At 42.1% G+C, this 14629-nt stretch overlaps 1 protein-coding gene across 1 annotated transcript in view; it reads right to left on the reverse strand.

The window, feature by feature from the left end:
• The window catches only part of PDE11A (phosphodiesterase 11A), a 423612-nt gene that overhangs the window by 34248 nt on the left and 374735 nt on the right, over positions 1 to 14629 (reverse strand). Inside the window, exons 16-17 of the mRNA XM_059927271.1 lie at positions 11395 to 11472; positions 5559 to 5622 (exon numbers count right to left, since the gene is read on the reverse strand). Coding sequence (XP_059783254.1) covers positions 5559 to 5622; positions 11395 to 11472 — 142 coding nt within the window. The remainder of the gene's footprint in view (positions 1 to 5558; positions 5623 to 11394; positions 11473 to 14629) is intronic.

Genomic DNA, 14629 nt, shown 5'->3' on the forward strand with positions numbered 1-14629 from the left:
ATTTATGTACACTCTGGAACGGATAAACCCGGGGCCCACCCCTTACTTCCTACAGTAGCCACCACTCAAGGGGCAGAACTAATGCTAGATTCACTGTTCATACCAGACTTTTACAGTATGTTATGATATAGTCTGAAGAATGTGATTTGGTCTTCAGGCTGTCTCAATCCATGTACTAAATAACAGTGTTTATTTATGGTGGGTTCTAGTTGGTACAGCACAATGGAATGGCTGTTCTACCCCAAACCACAGAGATTTTTTCCAAAGTAAGGACACATATTCTTCTACTTTTCATCCATTAGTGTGGATGGTCAGAAGCTACTGATCATGGTCAAGCTTGCAGAGATATTCTTCTTCCCCAAGCCCTGTGCTTCTACTGATAGTTTTATGGGAAGCAAACTGACGTAACAGATAAGTGCTGAATGGGTGTTTTCAACAACACTATGATGTACATCTAGGGTATCTCTGAGCGTGAACTAGCTGGATTACAAAATATTGGAAGAGCAGAAAAGAAATACCAGACAATGTGATGGCAAGAAGATCTGGATCCCCAGACTAATTTTTCTCTATTCCAGGCTCTTGTAAAGATGAGGTTTGTAGGTCTGGCAAAGGTTAGAGTGGTTTAATTTTGGTCAAGTGCAGAGAATCAAGATAATTTACCTAAAGTATATCTCTCAGGAGATTTGTCAACCATAAATGGTAACCATTGCCAAAACTTAACAACAACATCTAACACCCACACACACATCTGAGAGTAGCAAGTGTGCAGTCATTTATTAAAAAATAGAATGGCCAGTTCAGATTTTAAACATTTTAAAAATTCAACAGCATAAAACCAGTTGGAACTGACTCAATTTTTCTAGGCCCTGGTTCACTTCTCTCTCCCCAGTCTCTGCCACTGCCTTTCACTTTAGCACTCCAGGCCTCTCTCATTGGTCTCTGGCCTTCCTTTTGAGAAGAAATGGTCCCCTAAGGACCTGGCCTCATTATTCAGTTCCCAGAACTCTCCCTCAGAATCCTCTGAGGTGGATCTTTTGCACTAAAGAATGCATGTGTGCATATCAGGTCACCCCGAGGTGGGAGTCCTGCAGAGGTCAGTAGCCCCTGGAAAGCAAAGAAATTAAAACAAACTCCTTTTCCTTGAGCTTTCTAAAGTGGTCTTGGGTATTTCCCCTGTGCTTCTTTCACAGCTCAACTTGTACCACTGTTTCATTTGTACTTAAAATCCCAATCAGGAATATTAAGTGGCTCCTGATTGAATTTTTTATTAAAAAAGGAAATTGAGATGCTAATCAGGCCTTGGGGGCTGACTGGGGAAACCCACATGCCTAGAGTCATGTGTGTGAGGAAGGCAAAGTGAAATAGACACCAGTGAGAAAACATTTTGAAAGGGAATTAAAAAAAAATCAACATCCAGGAAATTGGAAATATATTTCTATTCTTAAAATAAGTTTCTATTGCTTTTGTCTAACTGTTTCCTAAAATCCTATTAGAAGTGAGTAAGGTTTTGAAAATACCTAACCTATTCAATTCAGATACAAACGCAAATGAGATCTACAGTTTAGAGTTGTGACAAGATTTCTGATGGAAACATTTGGAAAAAGATGGTTTTGTGTTTTATTTCCCTGACCTCATGAGTTTCTGCACTGGTCAGCAGAAGTTCAAATCCTAAAAATAAAATAATATTTATATCAGTGACCAAGAAGACCACCTACAAGTGGCCATTGGGCCTCTTCGTTCTATAATCTCAATGCGGAAACTTTTTTCCTTTCAAGTACTTGGGTCACTTTCTGGCTCCCACGTGGGCTGCTGCTCCTGTAGTTGTGACATGCATTTCACTGGGGTCCTGAAGGCCCTGGCAGATCATCCCTCATCTACCCCCTTTCTAATCTTCTTTATTTTTCCCCCAGTTCCCCTAACTTTCTCCTACTCTCCACTACCTTCCACCCCTATCACAGGGGCCACTCTCAATACTACACTTTTTCCCACTACCTGGAAGAGCCACTTACATATTCTCTGCAGTTTATTCCCAAACTTTACTGTCAGGGAGGCCTTTCCACACTGGGGAAGGGAAGGGTGGGCAGAGATGTAGAAATAAGCAACGCAACCACACAAGTCCTTCACCATAACCTGCTTTATGTAACTTCAAGCATGTCACACTAAAACGAAAACCAAGGCATTGGAAGAGAGCTATTCATTGGAGGAGAGTCTATAGGAAAACTGCACCACCTGCACTGAACTGTGATGTGAGCAAGACATAAACTTTCATTTGTGCTAAGCAACTAAAATTTGAGATTATATTTGTTACTGCAGCAAAGCCTAGCTTAGCCTTGACTAACAAAAATTGGTATGGAAGTGAGGTAGTGCTATTAAACAGAAAGGAAGGGAAGGAAGGGAGAGAGAAAGGGAAAGGAAGGAAGAAAAGAAAGAAAGGAAAGACCCTAAAATATGTGGCATCGTCTTGGGGGCCAGGTATTTATAGAACAGTGAGGTTGTTAGAAGCTATGAGGATGACGATCCATGTTACACAGTGGCAAAATATTTTGTACAGTCCTCGTGGAAATAAAGCAAACAATGTACCCAATGGATTTACAGCCTTAGGGGAAGAGGCTGGAAAACAAAGTTAACAGCATGTGATGGTTGCTGTTGACTGTTTTGCTAGGTATTGTAAGAAGTGAGCTCAGGAAAGGGTTGGCAGGTCTATAACCAGGAATGAAAGGGAATAGAGAAAAATCACAAATTCAGGGTCTTGTAGGGATAGAATATGAAGCTGCTTCTTAATCCCAAACTGTGAAAATAAAAATTGAGATACACTTTGAATGACAAAGGCTGATCAAGACTCAGCCTTGCAACAAGAATCAAATTGAAGGTGTGGCCAGTAACACATAGTTAACAACTATGAATGAAATAGGTGGCACACACAACATCCTTTTAGTTAGACAAAATGGCCCAGAAAAATGATTTAACTACATGCTTTCCTCACTGGTGCCAAATACTAGGGCCCAAATACTAGGAATTAACTGTTGAGAGAGGAAGAAAGATGTATGTATGCTATATTTCCTTGTTCCTGAATATAAGGAAGCAAAGAAATACAGTAGATCTAAGAAGGCTGTATAGAATCTAACTGTGGATGTGGTTATTAGCAAATGGAAATGACTGGAATCAAAGACCTAAGAAGGTGACTAAATGTGCCAAAAAACCCCACAAGCCTTTGACTATTTAAAACTTAAAACAAGCCTTGGGTCTTCAACCTTCTTTAGGGGGGAAGCAGGCTGAGAAAGCTGCTTGGCCTTTGAATCTAGCCAAGGAGGATAATCGAAAAGGAATACTTTCCTAGGGTGGATCTAAAGGCCATGGAAAATATTGAATTGGGCAGCATCTCCCTGAGAATCAGGGCCCACCACAGAGTAGAAGGCCCTCCCAGAGAATGCCCAGTGGGATTTTGGAATTGCTGTGGACCCCTAACTGCCAAATATTGCCATCTCTTCCCTTTCTAAATGGGATTGTCATAATGAGTATTTTGTGGAGTGGGTGTTACGTGCTGCATTTTGGGTGTGTGTGGGTCTTTAGTTCATCTTTAGTTTAATCTTTACAGACCTGCTGTAGAGATTAGCACATATCACCCAGAGATCCTGGACTTCCAGCTTAATATCACAACTGATGGGATATTTGGGTCAACTCCCTTGGAGTGGGGGGAATGAGTATATTTTGCCTGGAGGAAGGAGAGTGAATCACATTTTTGGTGATTAGAAGGGCAAACTGTGGTAGTCATGTTTTCACCAACTATTTCTGGCTTTCTACTTTCTGGGCACATGGAAGGATGGGCACTTCCTTGCTGGGTGGGGTCATGTGACCAAGTTCTGGCCAGTGAATTGCAGGGGGGGGATAGCATTTAACTTCCAGTGTAAGACCCACCCGGGCCTCTGCTGGAATGATCCAGACAGTAGCTGCTCCCTCAGCCCCAGTCCAGGATGAGGACAGAGGCGCCAGCCAAGCCGAGGCACATGCCTCCAGGTGATGTGTTGGTTTAAAACACTGAGATTTTGAGCTTAGTGATAACATAGCCCATTCTGCCAACACACTTGCATCATTTAAAAATGCTGATTGGTGCCTCCTGTGTAAGAAAGCATAAAACACTAAGAATGAAGGCTTTGGAACCTCATCTGCTAGGATTTGAATTCCTCCCTCGCTCCACCACTTACCAGCTATACACCTCAGGCTACGTATCCTTTCTAAGCCTCATTTTTCCCATTGGTGAAATAAGAATAATCATTGTATTAGTTTCCTAGTGCTGTCATAAATTACCACAAATTTGGTGGCTTAAAGCAACAGAAATGTATTCTCTCAAAGTTCTGGAGGCCAGGAGTTCCATATCAGTTCACTGGACAGAAATCAAGGTGTTGGTAGGGCCATGCTCCCTCTGGAGGCTCTAGGGGAGAATCTGTACTTTGCCTCTTCCAGTTTCTGGTGGCTGCCAGCATCCTTTTCTGCCTGTGGCCACATCACTCCAATCTCTGCCTTGTCTTCACACACCTTCTCCTCTTCTGAATGTGCCACCTCCCTGTGCCTCTCTCTTACAAGGACACTTGTGATTGAATTTAAGGCCTACCTGGGTAATCCAGGTAGTGATGATGATAATGATAAAGATGGTCCTTAACTTAATCACATCTGCAAAGACCCTTTTTCCTTCTAAGGAAAAACCATTTACAGGTTCCAGGGATTAGGACCTGATATCTTTGGGTTGCCATTATTCAGCCCACTACAGTCACAATACCCACCTCAGAGGATTTTTGAGGATTAAATGATATAATACTTATAAAGCAGTCATTTAACATTAGTTATTTAGTCAATAAATATTAGTTTTTTATTGTTATATGAATGTATCTTATTTTCCCTTAAATGTCGAGTCTCAGGGTACCAAGCTATCATTTTAGACCCTGCAGCCCATCCAGTAGGTGCCTCATAAAACCAAAAGAGCTATTAACCAAATACTATCAAGGTAATCAAGGATCTTAAGTTGGGTAGCTATGGGATTAAAAACTATTCTAGCTCTAGAGCTAACACTTTTGGGCAGTGAAACCAGATAGGTGGTAAAGGCATTACATTTGGGATACAAATTAAATTAGATACTGCACATTTTGGCCAAAGAGCCCTCTGATCTCTAAATAGACTTTAAAGAAAAAGAAAAATAGAAATTCCTTTTTATCCTTGTTTTTTTTTTTTCTTCAGATGTGAAAAACTGGACCTTGTACTAAAACACGGTTACTTATTCAAGAACACTACGTATGAAACTCCTGCCTTAAGAAATGGTCAAGGTGTTATTTGGATTTAGTGCATTAAAAAAAAATCTTACAGAGTCAGAAATATTATTTCTCAGTGGAAGCACGATAAAGAAAGGCTGGGCAATAAACCGTCGCCCTAAACCTCCTGCTATTTTTTACACCACGTTAATACTGATGCAAATTGACTCGGGTTTCAGTGCCTGGTAGACAGGGCTCTGGGAATACTGTCCCCCCCAGTCCCTCCTCGGCTGAGCCCTGCCATTAATCACCACTCGCCTGTCTGGAGATCTCCCACGGTTTGGTCACGGCTCCAAGGTCACAGGCTGTCATTAACATTGATCTGAAAAATAGAACCAAACAAAACAGCCTGAATAATCTTTTGTTGCATTCCTAAACAAACCCGTCCTAGATACAAAAATAAATAAAATGGGACCACGGCCAGCTTACATCTTCTTTTCCTCAACAAGGGCAGCACTGTTTATAGACCCATGTTTAGCACCTCCATCATGCGGCCGCACTACTTCGGAAGACAAAGCTCGCACACACTCTCAGTGGCCCTTTTGTTTTGCCTGCGGCAGATCAAGGAAAGCCAAGCACTGCTTTCTCTATACCTGCACCAAGCAAGCTCTGCTTAAAATAATTTGTAATGGACGATGCTTTTTATTTTTAACTCTCAGCAAGGGAATCAGTATATAATACTCTATACATAGCTCATAAACCTGTTTACCAATGTATCACTGATTGATGGGGATGGAAGAAAACCCACACCAAAAAGGCGAACCACATGCCCTGTTAGGGGCTCCTGAATTTTCTTTCTTTCTTTTTAAAATTTTTATTGGAGTACAGTTGCTTTACAATGTTGTGTTAGCTTCTACTGCACAGCAAAATGAATCAGCCTTACATATACGTATATCCCCTCCCACTTAGGACACCACAGTGCATTAAGTAGAGTTCCCTGTGCTATACAGTATGGTCCCATCAGTTGTCTATTTTATACATAGTATCAATAGTGTATATGTGTCTCCTGCATTTAAGATTTACGGGGGAGAACCACACAGTTTGACTCCAGTTTACTACCTGGCTACAACCATGTTTTATAAGCATTACGAAGAAGAAACAGCTACAGCTTCCATTAATTTGAGCCCATAAGAAAGCACAGGAAATATCTGAATCAGATTTTTGAGGGGCAGATTTCTATTGGTTTAGAAATCTAGAATCCGCATTGAAACCTGGATATAAAAAACAGGGGGAACAATTCAAACTGTAGATAGCTCTTGTGCTTCTAATTGGATGTGGTGAGAAGGGAAAAATCAGGCACACTCTTTGTCCAAAATCTGCTTTCTTTTACTAAAACCAGCAGCGCGTGATGAAAACTAACGAAGGATCTGAGCTGGGAAACCACATCTTGGCTAACTCCTTTTGGAAGAAAGGGGTGTGTTGTCGAAGGTCAGAGGGCTGCCCTGATGTCAGGTGTTAACATTTCTTACCCTGCCGGATTCTACTGCCTTGGAAACATGTCTGCTTCCCAGATAGCAGAGCATGCCTGGATGGCGGTAGGGTTTGTGTAACTTCTCCAGGAAACCCCTCCAGGGAACAAGGCAGACCGGCAGATAACAACAGGTCATTCAAAGCCCTCTAGGAATCAGGCAGCGTCTAATTCCAAACACTCCTGTGCTAAGCCCTGTGCAAAGAGACACATCAGTCTATTCTTCGCGCTTCATCTTTTGTGACAAGCGCTTCTACGGTGCTTACATGTGCCTGCCTCTGTACTAAGTGCTTTACCAACTACCTACTAACTAACTACTAACTAAGTGACTCCTCATCACAAGATGCTGTTATTTCTATTTTACAGAGAGGTCAGTGGCAGCATGGAGAGATTAAGTAACTTTCCCAAAGTGCGTAAAGGATTCAGGATTCTGTGCTTATCGCAAAGCTGCCAGAGCCCCTCTTGCTAAACTCCAGTGCTTCTCATTTTAGGTTCTGCTGGTACCAGAGAGGGACAAGACTGTAGGTAATGCATTAGACTTTGTAGTCTCTCTCCCGGACAGGAAATAATCTCTGTGAGGTTGCCTATTTGTACCATAGTTGGATAATTACTTAAGTTCCATCTGCTTGATAATTTGAAACTTACTTCTCAAATTCATATCAACATTAATCCATCAACAAGTTTATTGAGTATCTGCTAGGTGCTCTGATGATGAGAATTCTAATAGCTACCATTTATTGAACAGGCATTAGAGGGTGATTTACATAGTCTCTATATGAGGTAGGGATACTATTATTATCTCCATTTTACAAAGCAAATAGTGCTTTGCATTTCGGATCAGAGAGGTCAGGGTACCTTGCCCGAGGTTACACTGCTAGGAGCTATCGAAGCTAGGATTGGGATCCATACAGTCTGACAAAAGAGTCTCTACTTTCAATGAGTACTCTGCAGTGGAGCAGAAATTCTGTACAGAGAATGAAGACTGAAAAAGGCTGGGAGGGAGGACGGTGGAGTGTCTGAAACCTTTATCCAGTTGGCGTGGGGAGTCAGTGAAGGTTGGGGACTCAGGAGGAACCTGGCCAGAGCTTCAAGGAGAGAACTTTAGGTAGTAGATGTGGAAATAGTTTAAAGAAGTAGAGAATGGAAGCAGAGAGACAGTAGGAAAGCATAAATTGCTAAGGGCATAAAACAAAGGAGGGGAGAGGGGAAAGAAAGTCAAGGATAGGGCTGGGAGCTTGCACAGGAAGAACGAACAGAAGGGAGCGAATGGGCAGTTTTACCTTATTTTTTAGATCAAGCCTCTGTACTTGAAAGGCCTTCTCTAAAATATGAGAGCAGGGAGGGAGTTTGTAGCAACTGTTTGAGTCTTGAGGTCCACATAACTCTAGTGCATTTTCGAGTTAGGTGGTGCAATCTGCTTAGTGCGGTTGCAGGAATGAATGGTCAGGAATGTCCTCTGTGGGGTGGGAAGAGAACGGTGTGTTCCTAGGGTATCTGAGACTCGCAGCAGCTCCTTGTTATCACGCCTCTCCTCCTCTAGGCGCCAAAATTATTTGAATAATTATCTTGCGATAATCATCATTTTCTTGTTTTTCTCTAGTTTTAAAAGCATTAACAACTCAAAAGGAATACACTGTAATTTAAAAGATATATCCAAATTCAGTAAAAGATTACATGTATGAACTGAATTTTATGCTTACCACACAAAAAGATTACACCTCGCAGTCTGCACTCTGTTTCACTGTTTTAAATTTTAAACACAAATACAGACCCCAAATGGTCAACATAAAATGACAGAACGGAAGTAACTCAAGTTCTGTTTCTTTATCATTAACATCACCGAGCTATCATTGTTTATTCTGAATATACTGTTTAAAAGCAGGAAGGTGACGTTCTCAGAGGTTGGAGACACAAACTGCATCTGGAGTGAGTGCAGAAAGTTCCGAACCGTTAGCAACTTACTCTTGAAAACGTGTCCTGAGTCCACCTGTGCCAGGGGCTGACGGAATAACTGGGCGTTCTTGGAATTAACTTACATGTACAATACATGCACAATGAAAGGATAAGTAATAATGTGCTAATTTGAAGCTTTCATAGCAATTATTTTGATACTCAACAGTAATCTCAGCCGTTGTTTAGAATTTATTCCAACAAAAGATTTTTCTCTGGGAGGAGTGTCTCATTGTTGACACTGTTTAGATTGCAGGCACATGGTGATGATGAAAAGCAGACCAACTTTTAGTTGGTTTTATTACTATTTCAGAATTCTCTAAGACAGCGCTCCCCCCGAGCCCCGCCAGCTGCCCGCAACGTGCACATGGTCAGAGTCCAGCTGTGAAATTGCGGGGGGGGGAGGGGGGAGGGCAGAGCTGGGGGGAGGGGAGGGTTCCTGAAGCATCTCACCTCTGCTTTATGTACTGTGCTTCTAAATAAGATTTTCTTACATATGGGGTTCCCTGCCAAAAAATTTGTAAACCTCTGTGGGAAAACACTCAGGTGGAGACATGGGACGAGTGCTGGCATTTTACGAGTTGTGCTCAGGAGAGAGGCCAGACCCAAGAAACCCGGTGGGACCATTTGTGAGGATGCTGAGGAACAAGAGAAGAATTCCTTGAGGGACGATTACATTTAGGGGGCAGTGGGGAGGAGGAAGGGCTAGAGAAACACAAATAGGAGAAGAAAAAAGTCAGAAGGAAGTAGAAAATACAGAGGAGCATGGGCTTTGCGGAAGCCAAGGCAGGGAAGAGTTTTAAGAAAGGAAAGACCAACGCAGTGAGGGCTGCGAAGAGATGGAGGAAGCTGCAGAGAACAAAGGCTGTAGGATCTGATCCTTAGGAGATGACCGGTGACTTTCAAAACGCACAGAAATTACATTTCAGCAACTAAATTCCTCAGTGGAGGAATTCACTCTAAATACTAAATACTCCGTGGTAACTTCATACTTTGGAATACCATGCAACAATCAAAGATGATACTGGTATGGACATGGAAAGAACTCCAAGGCATACAGCTGAGTGAACAAGTGAGTTCAGATTGACATGTAAGTATATAATTTATGTTAAAACAAACAAACAAACAAATCTACACTAAATAGCATGTTTCCCATGGGTACACATGTATGGAAATGCTCTGACAGTAGTCTGAAAAGAAACAAGGAACTGCTAACAGAGCAAAGCTATGCACAGTATGGGAGTTGGGAATGATGCTCAAAGAACTGGGGGGTTATCTGTAATGTTTTACTTTGTTTCAGAAAAATACATTCCTATCGTTACTTGTGGAATTAAAAATGGTTTAAAAAGAAAGAAATTGCCTTGTAAGAGGTTAGAAGGAGTGTGAGTGAAGTGTGGAATTGAAGGAGAGAAGAAAACTACGATTGGACTTTAAGAAGGAGGCAGATTTTAGGGATTTTTTTTTTTACCGAGGAGATGGAAGCATACTTTTTAGGCTTAGAAAGGTCATGCTGGGCGGAAAAAAAAGTCAGATTTTGAAAATGCAAGCCAAAGGAGTATAATTGACACAGCAAGGTCGGAGTCAGGGTGGGGGTGGGGTGGTGGGGGGCGGCGGGGAGGTGGAGGGACTGGAATAGGACACGAGCGGAGATGCTAGTGTTGAAGACAGGAAGGGTCCTTCCCACCCTCACCCATCACCAGCCCCCCGCCCCTGCCACCCCACCGGAAAGGATGCGGAAAAGGTCTGTAAAGATTACAGAGATCTTAATTTGTAAGACAAGCACAGTTGTCTTTAATTCCTCAAAAAAAAAAAAAAAAAGATAACACAGAGAAATAGTAATGCAGAGAGGGGAGAAGTAGAGCGCCCTCTGGTGAGAGAGTGAGAAGAGGGAAGTGGCAGGCAGGGCTCTGTGTTCTCAGATGGAGGCGGAGGTCTTGCACACGCATGTGGGCCAGGGCTGGGGTAGGGATCCCACTGGGGGCGATGCCAGTGGTCGCCTGGCTGTGGAGCAGACACACTGAGCCCAGAAGCCCAGAAAGCTCACAAGCTTTCCCAGAAATGCTTAATAAATCTGGAACAGGACTAAGACACCAGAAAGTCTGGGGATGGGTGAGATGGGGACAGTGGAAGGACAGGGTATGAGAGAAAGAGGAACAGTGTCTAACCAGCTGGAGTGGCTGTGATCAGGTGGTTAAAATGTGCCACATAAAAATGATGGTTTGCTGATGTCTTTTCTAAACAACTTGGAAGAAGTCCTGTGAAAAGTCTAGAACAGATTCCTTATTTCCTGCACCGAAATCTTTTGATTGGTTTTCTATCTACAATGTCTATTGTCTCTAAAAAAACCCCCAAACTTAACTCTTACTTTCCTTTGTTCTGTGTAACTGTTTCCGGAGGTTCAAAAATCCCCTCTCCCCTGCAATTTGCATGCCTGCTGAAACGGGACCAATTCAAACATCATTTTCTAATTTTGAAGGCAAATTTATGGAGAGGAGGCAAAATAAAATAAATTAGAAAACGAAAAGACACATTCTCTAATTATTCAACTAATTTCTGAACGTTTTGAATGTAAGCTTTGTTACTTTAAAAACTACTTGTGTGCTTTTAGCCCTGTCAGAAAAGCATGGCTAAATCGTCAAATAATGAAGAAACACATAAACAAGAGCTGTTTCTTACCGAAATATATCACGATGGTTTTTGATGTTCCAATCATATTCTCCTTTACTGACAAGTTCGAAGAATTCAGTTCTCCTCCTGCACAAAATCAAATGAAAAAAGAAAAAAAAAACCACCCTGGAATGAAATTTCTCAGTCTGTGCGGTGACATAAACACATTTATGGGAAAATATAAGACCACCTCAACCAAGTAACTTAATATTTGAAATCATGAGGCTAAAGTGCTATCAAAATAAATCAGTTAAAAAAAAATGTTGAGGCTTCAAGAAAAAGCCACAATCATTTCTGAATGTATTTACAACGGAGGAGATTATCGAGCCATAAAACAGAAAACAATGTGGTCCCGCATTTGGGATTACTTGATGTGAAGCCCTGTGACTCTTACTGAAAGTCAGAGAAGGGAGGCAAGGACACATAAAAAGTGGGAACAGTTCTAGAATGTTCTTTTATCATTCAACTTAGAACTGACCTGTATGATGATCCAAGATAAGATAAACTCCCTGGTAGTAAATTCAGGACAAATACTTTTGTAGAAGTTAGAAGATAACTATTTCACCATCTCAGTGCTTAAACACATAGGCTATGGAGTCAGAAATAACTATGTTTAGATAATGGTTCAGTCACTTCCTTGCTGTGCAACTTCAGAAAGTCACTTAAACCCTCTGAGCCTCAATTTCCTAAGCTCTAACTTGGGGGTCCTATTTGCTGACTCAGAGTTATTGTGAGGATTAAATGAGACGACATGCAATGCCTTTAGCATGTGTCTACACATTTTAAGTGCTGGATACACACGCATGTGGAAACACATTTGGAGATGTATAGATATGGAAAAGGCAAGAAGGGAATCTTCTCAAGTTGTGAATATAGGGTGACATTCCTATTTTCAAAATCTTTCTTTAGCCTAGTTATATGATTTTCATATTTGTAGTGAGAAAGGAAAAAAAAAAGACATCACCATTTTGATTCTTTAAGAATCATTTCCCAAGGTTTCACTCTCTTGGCACTTCCTAATGAGAGACCATTTAAAGGATTCTGGCACGCTGTTTCCCAAAGTGCATCCCACAAAATGCCAGTCTTAGGAGGTGCTGCATGAAAAGGAGTGCTCTGGCCGAGTGGGTTTGAGAAATGCTGCCTGTGATATACCTCTCTAGAGACTCACCACCGCATTAGCCTTTTGAAGGCTCTGCGAAACACTGAGAAAAGCCTACTCACCCTGACTTAACCATAGAATCCCATAGCACTGACGTTTTAAGGAATACACTTTACAAAATAGTACCATGTCATTTATGGTGGAAATCAGAGTAGGATCTTAAACACTTATGCTGACCCACTGTAATCTGGGGGGACAAAGGACAAGATGCTGAGTGCTATTGGCTTCCCTGTTTCTTGTCTGGAGTCCCCATCACCAGCTGACCAACAGTATGGACTTCTTGCCACCTGGTCGGATGGACAACTCAATTCACCTGAAAGGGGGCAGGTCAGGAAGACAAACAGGTGACTCATTTCCTTATTTGAGACACAAAGGCAGGTCCTGGATTTGCTTCTTCAAGTGGGTACAGGTCAAGGCCACACCACGGATGGGATAATCTCCCCAACAACATCACTGCACTCAGCAGGGATGGCCCTGCACAGTCACATGGAAGGGCCCGGCAGCACCCCTCCCCTTCGGGTGTGCAGGTGTGGGCATATCTTTTCTTCGTATACCTTTACCACCTTTTTCACTTGCCCACTCCCTTCTTTTTGACCATGGTCATGCCTTTTTCACATCACCACCACTGACTGTGAACTGCAATAGAAAGAGGTGGTGGAATGGAAAGAGCCCAGGTCTGGACTCACACAGACCTGGGCTTGATGCTGACTGTCACTCACTAGCTGTATGGTCCTGGGCAAGTGGTTCCACATTGCTGAGCCTCAGTTTCCAGCTTTGCGGTAAGAATTTGCAGTGAGGTGCATCAAGTGTTTGGTACTGGTAGATACTCAATACCTGATAGCCATGGTTGATGTGTAAATAATATTAACAGTATTACTGCCAACAGTGATACACACTGGACTAATTGGACTTTATGGAGATTGAAGAGGTCATCTACTTCTTCCTTCTCCCTGAATGGAAATTCTTCTCCTTTTGAATAATTGTGGAGCAGAAAGTTTGGTACAACAGATGTTTATTGAACACCTACTCTGTGCCAACTCTTTACTAGGCTTTATGGACACAAGACAATTTGTAAACATCTCTGAGTTTACTAGGGGTGATCAACAAATACAGGTAATCCCCCTTCAAAGGTGATGCTAATGATAATACTAATGATACTGGGACTAGAGTGAGGTTAGAGAGATACTTGCCTTGGGTACAAAATTCAAGTGGGTGCCCCAGACTCAGTAATCAAGACAAATAATATCTTAACGCAATGTTTTAAAAAATCAGCATAAATACAAAAAAACCCCATGATGAATAAAATATCAAAATTTTAAATAAAGACAGGATCTGACACTGCACTCTTCGTGACCCACCTCACTTGCCTCCCCCTACTCCTCGCCCTGAGGAGGCTAATGTTTATTGGGCCCTTACTATGTTCCAGGCAGACTTCCTGGGTTCTGTCACTTATTAACCACATGACTGACCTTGGGTAGGTTATTGAACTTTGCTGGGCTTCAGTTTTCTTGTCAGAGAAGAGTAATAGCAATAGGACCTATCTTGTTAGGGTTGGTGGGAGGATTCAATGAGATGATTTATGTAACACACTTAGCAGAGTGCCTGGCACACAGTAGGTGCTCAGTAAGGATTAGCTACTGTTATTAAGCTCAGAAGGGTTGAGTGAACTGGCCCCAGGTGGTGAGTGGCAGAGCTGGGATACAAACACAAGCTGTTGGAATAATGGCTGCCCCAAGCAGCTAAGATGTGCTCAGCGCGTCCTGGGAGCACAGAGGAAGGCACTTGGCTTAGATAGGAGAGTCATGGAAGATCATGGAAGGCCTTCTGAAAGAGCTTGTCAGTCATCATCTCTGTCATCATAAGCACCTGGGTGTCTTTTCAATCCTATGAGTTATTCTAAGAAATCACTAGAAGGCAAGCTCCATGAGGACAATGGCCTGGCCCATTTTTGTTCACCCCTGAATCCCCAGTGCCTACAACAGTGCCTGACATCTACCAGGAGCTCAATAAATATTTGTTGAGTTGATGAATGAATGAAGAAGATGATCTCAGAAACTATTCATTTAAAAAAAACCTCTTTAGACA

The sequence above is a fragment of the Balaenoptera ricei genome, chromosome 7 (assembly GCF_028023285.1).
Source record: "Balaenoptera ricei isolate mBalRic1 chromosome 7, mBalRic1.hap2, whole genome shotgun sequence".
Lineage (NCBI taxonomy): Eukaryota > Metazoa > Chordata > Mammalia > Artiodactyla > Balaenopteridae > Balaenoptera > Balaenoptera ricei.